The following is a 13728-nucleotide window of genomic DNA, read 5'->3' as shown; positions in this document are numbered from 1 at the left end:
TGACACTTTCCTCCATCCCCTGCTTTACAAATACACGGACGGACGGACCAGCTCTGTCTTCATGATGACAGAGGCCAAGAGGATCCTGGGAGTCTCGCTGTTAGTCTTTCTGTGTTAGTGAGTCTCCGTGACACTTCTAATGTCTTCATTTCTGACAGTTTGTCACTTTTGCCCCCAAACTCTATAGAGAGGAGGTTTCTAAAATTCTCCTATTCTGGTGGCCAGTACATCTTGTGTTCTCAGTAAATGCTTTGGTTGAGTGGATAATGAAGGGCTCATGGTTCAGATCTCATGGGATTCAGGGCCTAGGGGACATTGGAATAGTGTGATGGCAAAGATGGGAACAGCTGGGGACCTGCAGAAAGAAGTGGAGAGGCCACCAAAACAGGACAGCAAAGCTAGTGGAGTGTGCAATGCGGCATCTTGTCTCCCAGGTCCTCTTTCTGCAGCAAGCTGAGGGTGGAGGTTACTAAATGATGCTAATATTCTTGAACTGGTGTCCTTACCCCATTGCAGGCTGGTCATCAAAGCTGCTCTTGCCCTGGGCTCTAGTAAAGTTAATGATGTACTTCTTAATATCTTTTCATTCTCTGCTGCTTCTCTTTTTAGGGATTATCATCTCTCCAGGTGATGAAGAAGAGCAGGGAAAAGCTAATGCCCACCAAATCTTCTGAGGACACCTCCCTTCTTCAGACCCTGTTGAACATCTACCCAGTGATAGATTTCCTGGTCTGGATGTGGTATGGGACCTGAGGTTCAGACATCTCCTGGGTCAGTGCAGGACATTTCCTTACTAAGCTGAGCAAAGAATCTGGGAGGTATTATGGGATGTCACCTCTGGGAGAGGTGTGTTCACTCACCTCCACCAGCACCAAGCGGCAGAAGAAGGTTCAGTAGAATCAGGACTGGTGGCATCTTCTCAGGATGATGCTCAGGTTGGAGGAGAGCAGAGTAGACACAGTCCTTGAAGGGATGAAGGAGGTCAGTGCTCAGTGACCTCACAGGCATTGTGCAATAGTGCACCTCTTGGCTGATTGGCTTCAGTAGTTAAGAAAGCTTTCTGGTTTGAGTCAAAATGACACTGTCACCACATTGACACCCTATGAGCTAAGTGGAAATGAAGACCAAGAAAAGAGGATGTTTAGGCTGTGGCTGAGGAGGGCCTGAGACCCAGTGAAGTCCAGTGTGACTGCCCTGAGCAAAAAGTGTGTCCTTTCTTACATTTTACATCTTTTTTTTTGGGGGGGGGTTGGTTTTTTCGAGACAGGGTTTCTCTGTGTAGCTTTGGGCCTTTCCTGGAGCTCACTTGGTAGCCCAGGCTGGCCTTGAACTCACAGAGATCCACCTGGCTCTGCCTCCCAAGTGCTGGGATTAAAGGCGTGTGCCACCAACGCCCGGCAACATTTTACATCTTTTTCCATTCTCATAGGATCCCTTTTGTTGGGCCTTGCCCCTGGTTCCTTGAGGAGCTGTTGCCTTTCTTGCTGACCTTGATCAGATGTCCTCCCTATGCTAATTCCCTGCTGGTGTCCTTCCTCCTAAAACAGCTTACAGGAGGTTCCTTGTTTGTGTATCCTGTTTTTGGTGTAAACAGCTAGGATGCAAGTGTGTAAAACATCTGTTGTGAACTATGGCCATCTGGGGTTCTCCCACTGTGTTGTAAACCTGTATTTAAGGCCTCTGCCCTCCTTCAATAAAGGGCATTTTGGCATTTTACTGAGAGGAATGACCCGCTGTCTTGTCTCTGATTTAATCCTCAGCCCCTCGCTCAGACAGGGTGAACTGGTGGTAGCATGGGCGCTACACTCTTTTAATTCCTTTGGTCTTTTTTTCTTTCTTAAAAAAATAATACTGACACCCACATTACCAGAACACAATTCTATCAGTACAAATACACAGACAAAGTTATACAGTACTTATTTAGAGTTGATACTGTGCCATATTTGACCACGAGAATTTCTGTACATCATCTTATTAACTTCTAGGACTTCTGATCATACTGTGGAACCCTCTGTTGAATAGTCTGGTGAATTATCTTAAACTAACTCTGATCTTCCTAAACTGCTAGGGCATCACAGGAGAAATCTCAAAAGCAACTGTTTGCCCTGTTACCAATGATCATGTCTTACTGTTATACACAGTTAAGTATAATAAACAATCACAATGACATGTATAGGCTACCTATTTATTGAATATTGGCATTTATCTCTAAGCAAAAGCTTCAGTATTGAATTAATTAGTAAGATTAGATCAGCACTGGCTTCCCTGCCAATGGCTCCACTGGTATTTTCTACAGTGTAGCATAAGAGTCTCCACAGATAAACAAGGAACTAGAGAAGATCTTAAATGATTATTTAGTCGGGTAGATCCAGTGTTGAGAGAGACAGGGATCTAGCCCTGGAAAGGGCTGATAATGACTTGAGTGAACTGAGGATCCGAGCTTAGAGCACAAGATGGTTAGATGTAGATGAATTTCTAAATGGTCTTATTAAATAAGAAACACAGAGTCAAATACAGAGTTAAAAGCCCAAGAGATCTGAGCACTAATTAAAGAGCCAAGACCACCTTATCTTACCACTCGCTGCCATCCTTCCCCTGAGAGAGAGAACTTCCTGTGTGTCTTGAGTTTTATTGCTTTCCTATTCTGCCTCCTCATTGGCTCTAAGCCCAGTCACATGACTTCCTTGTCACTGTCTGTCTGTACAGACCTCCTGGTCTCTATGGTTGGTACTGGGATTAAAGACTCAAGGGTCACCATGCTTGGCTGTGTCCTTGACCACACAGAGACTTTGTCTGCCATGTGATTAGATTAAGGGCATGGGCTACCACCACCAGACATTTATTCCTGGCTCACTAATGACCTCTAACCTCTAGGCAAACTTTATTTATTAACATACAAATAAAATCACATTTCAGCACAATTAAAATATCACCACAGTTAGAGCTGTGTGAGATTAGCTTTGGGAGGTGGGACAGGCTGCCCTTGCTCTAAGAACAGGTGTGTGTGTGTGTGTGTGTGTGTGTGTGTGTGTGTGTGTGTGTGTTGCCCATGGAGGTTAAAATAGGGCAACGGATGCCCTGGACCTGGAGTTAGGATGGTTGTGAGAAATCATGTGCATGCTGGGAACTGAACCTGATTTCTCTGCAGGAGCAACAAGTGCTCTAAACCACTGAGCATCTCTCCAGCTCATTATCGACAATTAAATATATGATGAAATTCTATCATTTGCAATGATACAGGTGAAACTGAGTCATGATCCTAAGCTAAATAAGCTAGGGACAGTTGAAAAAATAATGAATGATCTCACTGTGTTTAAATCTAAAACAACGGAATTTGTAGAAGTAGAGAAAATAGTGATTATTGGAGGCTGGGCACATTAGAACTAAAAGCTATTAAAGAAAATGTACAGAATTTCAATTAGGGGGAGAAATTACTTTTTGAAATCTACTGCATAATATGTTAAAATACATTGTACTTATTGTGTTTTTAAAAACTGTCAAACAAATTTATGTTCTCACTACAAAAATGAAAACTATTTAAATTTGTGAATATGTCAATTAGTTTGATAATAGTTTGATTTAATCATTCTACATGACATACATGTAATTATAACTTTGAAGCCTGAAAATATGTGATTAATGTAAAGGTTTTTTTTTTTTTTTTTTTTTTTTTTTTTTGGTTTCTTGAGACAAGTTTTCTCTGTGTAGTTTTGGTGCCTATAAGGGAACTCGCTCTATAGACCAGGGAGGCCTCGACCTCTCAGAGATCCACCTGGCTTTGTCTCCTGAGTGCTGAGATTAAAGACATGTGCCACGACCCTCTGGCTGAATATAAAATTTAAAGCTGTTATTTCAAATAAATTAGCTATACAAAACATGCAAATATTGGTATTGGCTGGGAAAACACAGAGAGACAAAAGGAATTCTATGTATTCATATCTTTCTCTATTCTAGGAAACACATCAGCTACTTAGGTGAAATTGTATGAAATTCTGTAGGTAGCTATTCATGATGGCTTGCAGACAATAACATTCTAAGGACACTGTGGAGAAGCAGAACACATCTGGGTCCATTGCAAACTTTCTGCCTCTCCTGTAGAGAGAGCAAACTACAATAGGAAGGTCTCAGCTGGGTTGTCACAACATGGTTTCCTGGTGTCATATTGCAGTGAGCCCAGGATGTCACTCTCCTTGGCATTAAGTGGTAGGGTCAATGGCCAAATGGGCTAGGGCATCATATGAGGAGGGGGACTTAAAGGACATCTGGAAAGCTTCTCATGGGACTCTGAACTCAAGTGTTTAAGCTGCAAGGATTCTCTATCTGCTACAATGACCATAAACTTGATTGTTATGGTGTCTTAGTGGTCTTTCCTTTATCATGCTACAAAATTCTATGATAGATTTAATTAAGAGGAATTAAACTTTGAGAGACAATTCAGTGAACCCTATTTCTCTGAAATCAGAATAGATCACCAAGCTATATATTAATTCAGTACTTATGTTGAGTCATTTCTCAGGAGCTAAAACTTCTGGGCAATCCAAACTCAATTTGTTCAGAGAGAAGCTCATTTTCCAGACAGGATCACACTCTGTGGCTGAGGCTGAGTTTGAAAGCTCTATCCACCTATCCCTGACATGGAGTCCCAGAATCACAGGTGAAAAACACCATACATGGTTCAGAAACCAGAACCCTTGAGTACAGTCCTTTCTAGGAGGGGAGTTGTCTGCACATCTCTTTGATTTGGAAACCATGTATTGTAGCCATAGATGAAAATGTCATTCCTAGTTTAGAGGATGACCTACATCATGTAGGGCAGCAGCCTGACCCTGCAGAGAGTTGTCGTTCAGCTGTGGCTGTGTGCTTTGCAGACTGTCCCACAATGCTTCAGGCCAACTACTCCTGAGAAATATGGTAAATAAACACATTCCTGCCTTTCTGTCAAGGTAAAATATGTCTGTTGTTTAAAAGTGTGTGTATTAGTTACTTTTCTATTACTGTGATAAAACACCATGAACAAGGCAACTTCCAGGAGAAAGACTAGGGAATATGGGTCCAATGTGGCATGAAGTGGAAGGCATGGCTGCAGGAGCAGGGAGCTGAGGGCTTATATCATTTACTGTAATCACACACACACACACACACACACACACACACACACACACACACACACACACACTCACCAGAACATACAAAAGAAAGAGAGAGAATTGTGAATGGTGTGAGTCTTTGTATCCACAAAGCCTGCCCCAGCAAAGGACTTCCTCCACCAAGACCATATTTCCTCACATCCCCAACAGCATCACCTACTGGGGACCAAGTGTTCAAACACAGGCGCCGAGGGGACATCCTTACTAAAAACCACCATGGAAAGAAAGGTGGAATGGGACACAAATAGAGAACAGAAACTCTGTATTCTCTAAGTCCATGGAAAGTGGTGCTGGGAGACTTAGGAAGCTGGACAGGACAATGGAGGTATACCAGCATGTGTTCCCAGCACAAACCAGAGACTCTTGTGTTCCTGTGTCTGGTCTGTGTCCTTCAGGGGTGTCTTACAGCTCTCCCTGGCATGCTGGACTGCAATGGCCTGGAGGAGCAGAGAAGTTGGGTCTTGATGAGTTGAAGCATCTCCTTTCTCATGTACAGAAAATCAGTATAGAGATTTTAGGGGAGCAGAGTAAGCTCTTTTGAAATGGGGAGGGCTGAGAGATACTTTCATAGAGCAGAGAAATCTGAAGCAGTCTGTGTTTAAGGCATTTACCTGCCTCTGAATCCACTCCAGTGTGTGCTCAAGGGAGCAAAGCAAGGTGGCTTTAACACCTTCACCATGCAGCTGTGGAGGAGCCCAGGGGTTTCTTCCTGTGGGAGGTCTGAGCATGGGCTCATCTTTTGTGTGGGAGGCCAGCAAGTTACTGACCACAAATTAGATGACATTGAAGTCACTTGTGCCTTGGTGGCCAGGAAATCCTAGGCTCAGTTCAGCCTCTATCTGAACATGGTTGATGCTGGTTGTCAGATCAGTTAGGACCTTGTGGTAGGAATTTACTTCTATCTCCTCTCTGAAGAGGAATAACAAATGGTTTTCAATGTTATTTAAGCCATAGAACCGTCTCCTCAAAGTAAATGTAACACCTACACTGAACACATATGTGACCATATGATTTCTATCGTACATATATGGTTGATTCTGCACTCTTCTTTGTTTCCATTGTCTCCAATAGGTAGGTCCTTATATGTCTCCGGGGTGGGTTTGTTTTCCAGTTCCCTATTAGAAACTGGGTGACACTTGCATCTGGGCCTATATAAATCCTGTCTTTGAAAGTTTCCTGACCCAAAGGGAGATTTTACTTCATCTCGCAGAAGAATGTGATGCTCTGTTATTTGGGACAGGGGGGCATTAAGCTGTAGTCATAAGTCATGTTATCTGTTAAGAGTTTGACAGGAGAGGCCCCCGAAGCCCAGGCTGCTTGGAGTTTTAGGTTTATTTGAGTTAAATGAAGCATTTTTATGTTTGTTTTGATACAGAGGCTCTCTCTCTGTAACCTTGACTGGCCTTGGACTCAGAGGTGTGCATTTCCTGCCTCCCAATGCTGGATTAAGACATGAGCAACCATGCTTCCCAGCTTGGATTTTTATTTTATTTTATTTTATTTTTTTTTTTTTTTTTAGCAATGTGAGTCCAACACAGGGAGACTTTTATTTAACAAAAAGGCAGATCTTCTGGCTACTGTCAAATGTCAAGACCTTCCTAAATTTGAGACTAACAGTCAGTCTTAGAACCTATGGATGCCGCAGTAACACAAAATTTTAAAATTTAGAGATATTTCTTCACAGTATTGTTTTTCTATTTTCCTTGATTCCCATTTAATTCTGTTAATGATTTATGCTTCTGAATATGTGCATCTCTGATGATTTAAACCTGCATAATGGCTCTGTATCTGTTACCTTTAAATAAATACAATAGGCCGTCTCATTTGTCTTATTCTGTAGGAACTATCCTCTCTCCTAGTTGAAAAAAATGCTTCTCTGAAGAGTTTCCCAGTAGAAGCTAATACACTGTTGTCACTTCCAAACCTCATACACTTCAGTGCTCACTGATGGAAAGGTGGAGATTTCTAGTTCTTTTGCCCTTGTGGATGTCAAAGACTGACACAGGCCATGGGACCGTCATGGCCTCCTACCCTAGAGTCCAGCAGGGACTGAGATGGACATGCTCAGAGGGGCTCCTGCTGTGAGAGACCCTGCAGCTGTGGATGCTGAGCACACAGGAGGAACTGAGCTGACTCGGAAGAGCTTCCCTAGGTCTGAGCATGTGGGAGGTGGGGTACAGGTTTCTAGAAAGAGACACTGAGGGCCCTGGCTTCCATGGACCCTCTGTGATGCCATTTCTGGCCTGGACCTTTGAGAGGCACCTCTCTGCCAGGACCTAAGGTGGGCTGGCACCACAGGGCTGAGGCCCTAAGGTGAGGAACGACACATGGCTTGGGTTATAGGAGGTTATAAGAGGTCGGGATGTGCTCAAATCTGCTTGGTTATAAAGCACAGAAGTTGTTAGACTCATCTGAGCAGCCATGATGGAGAAGGACATAGAGCCAGGAGGGTGGACCAAGGTCGGCCCTGGTTCCAGAAGAGGATAGGGAAACTAATTCCAAATGTGGAGCAGCCCTTACCAAAATATCTGTCACCTTAATTGTGAAGCTGTGGGAAAAAGATACTTTTTCCAGGAAGGCCCGTCTACAGTGACCTGGGCTCTGTCTCCCATGTCTCCAGGACCAATGGTGCTTTCCCTCTCCTTTCTTCCATATGACACAGAGGAGGAAAAAAGTTCACCCTGAGCCCCAGGACAGGAGACCCCCAGCTCAGCTTTAGTCTGTCAGAAGGGCAGGCACTGCAGAGTGGGACCAGTGAAAATGAGCTGGCAATGGCCGTGCCTGAGCTTTGGGGGAGGTGAGTGTATGGTGTCGGGTGAGCAGAGAGCAGAAGTGTGCCACTGGCCTGCCTAGCACAGAGTTGTTCCCTGCATATGAAACCAGAATTCCAATACAGCAAAGAGAACTTTATTGAACTGTGGCTTCTGTCCTAGGACAATCCTGGACTCAGCTGTAGGGGAGATGCTGAGTCAGGGAGGGGTCTGGCTTGCTCTGTTGTTAGCTGCGTTTCATTGTTTTCTTTATCCAGGATAGGAAACTGGAAACTCTGGTGAAGGCTTGGGGAGTAGAACCATCAGATTGTCCAAGGGAAACGATGCCTGCAGCTGCTTTTTTACACACGAGAGGCCCCCCATCATCGCCCTGTGAATTGAAGAAGGCACAGCGGACTGAGCTATTGTTTCTCCAAGTCCCAACCTCCCACTCCTGTCATACTGCTCTCAAAGAAGCAGGACTAGTGAGGTCTGTTGTGGGAGATCAGAGGGCAGGCCTGGGTGTCCCTGGGCTTCCTGCTCCGACTGGGGACAGGGTTACTGCTTCACCTCCCTCCTGAGCCCAGCCTCTGCCCTTTCTCCAGGTCTGTGATCCACTCTCTATGAAGGTGTGTAGGACCCTCACGTCCGGGCCATTGTTTAAGAACATGGGGACAGGTGAGTGGGCCTGATGTGAGCATGGAGGACAAGACCATGGACAAAAGTGGGTGTCTGCTCGGTGGAGACACCTGCTTGTGTTAATGACACCCACAGGGAGCACAGCTTTCTAAAGCCTGGGTCTAGATGTTAGGAGAACTGTGCAAATCCTGCTTTTACACAGCTTCCTTCACAGAGTCTCTTTGTCAGCTCAGGAGGTCTAGCTAGTCATTTTTTCCTAGTGTTCTCCCTCCATTCCATTCCCAGGGAAATCATTCCAGGCACTGGGCAAAGTCCCTTGATGTTTGGTCTCCAGGTCCCAGATTGCCTTTCCCTTCCCACGGACCCCAGGGAGGATGAAAATCCAACTTACCTTGAAGGAAGCACGCTTGATCTTTGGGTCCCCCAGACATAACTGATTGGCTTTGTTGTAATAACCTTGAAAGTGGGACTCACACAACTGATCCTTCTGGACCGTCAGCTCCACCTCTTGCAGTGTGTTTGGGTATTCACCATTTGGGGCCATCATTCCCCAACCAGCCACAGAGCACACATCCCCTGGCTTCACATCGACCTTGCGCCTGGGCAGGTTGAGGGGCCTCACGGCTTTATTTATCTTTGCTGTACTCTGCAGCTGATAGGGAAGAGGCAGGAGAGACCAGCTCAGCCAGGAGCCTGCTGACCTGGGACACTTTGACAACCAGGATGGCAGGGAGGGAAGGAGCAGGATGAGAGCAGGAGGGGAGGGGCAAGCCTTGTATCAAGCAGAGGCACCAGGGGTGGGTGAGGTGTGGGTGGAGGTGTGGATGGGGGGTGGCTGGTCTCACCTTCAAGAGCATGATGTCATTGGAGCGGTCCTTGGGATGGTAGTCTGGGTGTGGAATGGCTTTTGCCACAGGGATGATCTGCTGGGTCTCCTCCTGTGCCTTGATGTTGTGGGCCCCAAGAATGACTCTCATTGAGCTGTAGAGAGCAGAGTGGAGATGAGAGATGTGGAGGGAGAGAAGACACAGTCCAGGAGGTGTAAGAGGCAGGGAGGGGCTCTAGCTGAGGGGACTTGAGGAGACAGGAGGCCTCAGGGTTTGACCTGCTGCTCTGCTTCTCAAGTACATAGAGTCCTGGAGGCTCCCTCTTGCTTCTAGGAAATACTCCAAAGTTTGCACTGACTCTCAATGCGTCCTTTCAACCTCAGCCACTGCTTTAGTCTGGCCAGGGTGGCTGCTTTCTCCTCAAGTGTGCTGCTGGCTCTGACCTCTCACCTTTGACTCGGTGTCACTGTTTTCAGACTTCCATGTTCACAGTCCTGCCCTCTAGAGTGCTCTCAGGAGCATCCACAGGTAGAGGACAGAAGCTCCTATGCGGTCTCAGAAAGTATGGGCTAGCTGCTTCTCCTCACCTTCCCAGGCAGTGAGCAGCTGTCAGCACGAATTTGTCTCGCACCAGGAAGCCTCCACAAAACTTCTTCTTCCCATCATCATCCAGAAACTTAACATAAGCCATGTAGGGGAGGGAGTGGGGTGAGACCTCATGTCCCCCGATGATCTCCTCTGAAAGAAAAGGCTAGAATATTTGCATGCCTGGGAGCAGCAGATCAGGTCAGGAGGGAAAGTATAGGGAGGGCTAAAGGGGTGAGATCAACAGTACCCCAAGCCCGTGACAGACAGAATTCCTTGTACATAGAATAATCTTTGCTGAATCTTAAGCCACAGAACACTTTTCAACGAAGGGATGGGTGGAACTTGTCCTCCAGCCCCTGATTTACAAATATTTGGTGGGTCCAGCTCTATCTTCATGATGGTACATACCGAGGGGATCCTGGGAGACTCCCTATCAGTTTTTCTGTGTTAGTGAGCCTCCGTGACACCTCCAATGTCTTGATTTGTGACAATTTGTCACCTTTTACCACCAAATCTACAGAGGGGAATTTCCTAAAATTCTCCTCTTCTGGTGACCAGTACATCTTGGGTTCTCAGCAAATGCTTTTGGCTGCATGGATGAATGACTTCTACTTAGCTGGAGGCCTGGTGGTTCAGAGCTCATGGGGTTCAGAGCCTGCAGAACATGGAGGAGTGTGCTAGGAAAGATGGGAACAGCTGGGGACCTGCAGGAAGTAGTTGAGAGGCCACCAAAACAAGACTGCAAAGCTAGTGGAGTGTGCAATGCAGGCATCTTGTCACCCAGGTCCTCTTTCTTCAGCAGGCTGAGGGCAGAGGTTACTAAATGATGCTAATGTTCTTGAGCCGGTGTCCTTACCCCATTGCAGGCTGGTCATTAAAGCTGCCCTTGCCCTGGGCTCAAGGAAGGTTAGTGATGTACTCCTTAATATCTTTTCATTCTCTGCTGCTTCTCTTTTTAGGGATTAGGTAAGGAAGAAGAGCAGGGAAAAGCTAGTGCCCACCAAGTCTTCTGAGGACACCTCCCTTCTTCAGACCCTGTTGAAAATCTAGCCAGTGACAGATTTCCAGGTCTGGGTTTCAGGAACCTCCTGGTTAGGTGCAGGTCAGTTCCTGACTAGAGCTGGGCAGAGTCTGCAGAGGTATTATGGGATGGCACCTCTGAGACTGGGATGTTTACTCACCTCCACCAGCTCCAAGTGGCAGAAGAAAGGTCAGGAGAATCAGGACTGGTGGCATCTTCCAGGAAGGCTGCTCAGGTTGGAGGAAGGCAGAGTAGACACAGTCCTTGAGGGGATGAAGGAGGTCAGTGCTCAGTGACCTCCAGGCATTTTAAACCTGAGCACCTCTGCGCTGATTGGCTTCAGTAATTGAGGACGTTTTCTGGTTTGGGTCAAAATGACACTGTCACCACATTGACATCCTATGAGCTAAGCAGGAATACAGACCAAGAAAAGAGGTTGGTTAGGCTGTGGCTGAGGAGGGCCTGAGACTCCGGAAAGTCCAGTGTGACTGCCCTGAGCTAAAGGTGTGTCCTTTCTTACCTTTTACATTTTTTTTCCATTCTGATAAGATCTCTTTTTAATTTCTTTGGTCTTTTTCTCTTTCTTTTCTTTTTAAAAAAATAATACCAGCACCCAAGTTACCATAACACAATTATATCACTACATATACACAGATAAAGTTATACAGTAGTTATTTAGGGTTGATACAGTACAGGATTTGACTAGGAGAATTTCCGAACATCATATCATTAACTCTCATTAACCTCTAGTACTTCTGATCATAGTGTGGAAGCATTTGTTGGCGTAGTAGGATGAATTAATCTTAACTCACTCTGACTCTCCTAAATGCTAGGGCATCACAGAGAAATCTCAAAAACAAGTGTTTTCCCTGTTTCCAATGATCACCTCTTTCCATCATATATAGATAAGTTTAATAAACAATCACAATGACATGTATCAGTCACCTGTGTATTATATATTGGCATTTATCTCTAAGCAAAAGCTTAGAATTAATTAGCAAGAGTAGATCAGCACTGGTTTGCCTACTGAAGACTCTAATGGTATTTACTACAACATAGCCTAGCATTCTCCATAGATAAACAAGGAGCTTGGTAAGATCTTAAATGATTATTTAGTGGACTAGATCCAGCAGTGAGAGAGAGACAGGGATCCAGCCCTGGAAAAGACTGATATTGACTGGAGTGAGCTGAGGATCTGAGATTAGAGCACAAGAAGGCTAGAGCTCTATAAGATCAGCATTAGGAGGTGAGACAGTCTGGCCTCACCTAAGAACAGGGTAGGTGTTGTCCGTGTGTTTCTCTCTCTCTCTCTCTCTCTCTCTCTCTCTCTCTCTCTCTCTCTCTCTCTGTGTGTGTGTGTGTGTGTGTGTGTGTGTGTGTGTGTGTGTGTGTTGCCCATGGAGGTCAGATAGGGCAATGGATGCCCTGGACCTGGAGTTAGGATGGTTGTGAGACACCATATGCATGGTGGGAATTGAACCTGAGTCCTCTGATAGAGCAACGGGTGCTCTAAACCACTGGGCCATCTCTCCAGCTCATTATCGAGAATTAAACATATGATGAAATTCTATCATTTGCAATGATACAGGTAAAACTGAGACATGATCCTAAGCTACATAAGCTAGTGACAGTTGAAAAAATAATGAATGATCTCACTCTGCTTATTAAAAAAACAATGGAATTTGTAGAAGTAGAGAAAATAGTGATGATTAATGGAGATTAGAACTGGAAGCTATTGATGAAAAAGTACAGAATTTCAATTAGGGTGTTGTATAATTTTTTGAAATCTACTGCATAATGTGTTAATAATACATTGTACTTTTAAAAACTTCTGTCAAACAAATTCATGTTCTTACTATAAAAATGAAAACTATTTCAGTTTGTGGGTAAGTCAGTTAGTTTGATTTAATCATTCTACATCACATACATATAACTTTGAAACCTGATAATATGTGATTAATGTAAAATTTAAAGCTGTTATTTGAAATAAATTAGCTGTATAAAACATGCAAGTATTGGCATGGCTGGGAAAGCACAGAGAGGCAGGAGGAATTCTGTTTCTTCATTTCTTCCCTTCTCTAGGGAACACATCAGCTACTTGGGTGAAATTGTATGAAATTCTGTAGGTAGCTATGCATGATGGTTTGCAGAAAACGACATTCTAAGGACACTGTGGGGAATCAGGACACATCTGGGTCCAATGCAAACTTTCTGCCTCTCCTGTAGAGAGAGCAAACTACAATAGTCTCAGCTGGGTTGTCACAACATGGTTTCCTGGTGTCATACAGCAGTGAGCCCAGGATGTCACTCTCCTTGACACTAAGTTGGCAGGGTCTTTGGCCAAATGTGTTGGGGAGTCATTGTGAAGAGAGGGACTTTAAGGACCTCTGGAAGCTTTTCATGGGACACTGTCCTCAAGTGTTTAAGCTGCAAGGATTCTCTATCTGCTACACTGACCATAAACTTGACGGTTATGGTGTCTTAGTGGTTTTTCCTTTATCGTGCTGCAGAGAATAGATAATAGATTAGGAGTCATTAAACTTTGAGAGACATATCAGTGAGTCCTCTTTGCCCAGGAAATAGAATTGAGTTCTTATGTTGACTCATTTCTCAAGAACCAAAACTTGCGGGCAATGCAATCTCAATTTGGACAGAGGGAAAATCATTTTCCAGACACGATCACACTCTGTGGCTGAGGCTGAGTTTGAAACCTCTATCCACCTATCCCTGCCCATGGAGTCCCAGAATTACAGGTG

General features: G+C 44.8%; 1 protein-coding gene across 1 annotated transcript; it reads right to left on the bottom strand.

Moving 5' to 3' along the window:
* Positions 1 to 8032: 8032 nt before the first annotated feature.
* LOC114689301 (granzyme C-like) lies at positions 8033 to 11244 on the bottom strand. Its single transcript, XM_028863651.2, has 5 exons — positions 11133 to 11244; positions 9951 to 10101; positions 9382 to 9517; positions 8928 to 9188; positions 8033 to 8288 (listed from the first exon to the last, which is right to left on the bottom strand). Exons 1-5 carry the CDS (start codon positions 11185 to 11187, stop codon positions 8145 to 8147), a joined length of 747 nt encoding a protein of 248 aa, XP_028719484.1. The 5' UTR covers positions 11188 to 11244; the 3' UTR covers positions 8033 to 8144.
* Positions 11245 to 13728: the final 2484 nt, after the last annotated feature.

The sequence above is a fragment of the Peromyscus leucopus genome, chromosome 9 (assembly GCF_004664715.2).
Source record: "Peromyscus leucopus breed LL Stock chromosome 9, UCI_PerLeu_2.1, whole genome shotgun sequence".
In the NCBI taxonomy this organism is placed as follows: Eukaryota; Metazoa; Chordata; class Mammalia; order Rodentia; family Cricetidae; genus Peromyscus; species Peromyscus leucopus.
The sequence above is the reverse complement of the archived record's forward strand: the minus strand, read 5'-3'. Positions and strand labels throughout refer to the sequence as shown.

Bases quoted from the DNA above. Each gene is read 5' to 3' on its own strand.
- LOC114689301 (XM_028863651.2), bottom strand. From the start codon at position 11,187: ATGCCACCAGTCCTGATTCTCCTGACCTTTCTTCTGCCACTTGGAGCT. The intron at 9,518-9,950 runs GTGAGGAGAAGC...TGCTCTCTACAG, and splicing joins GCTGCTCACTGCCTGGGAAG to CTCAATGAGAGTCATTCTTG. The intron at 8,289-8,927 runs GTAAGTTGGATT...TTCAATTCACAG, and splicing joins TCAAGCGTGCTTCCTTCAAG to GGCGATGATGGGGGGCCTCT.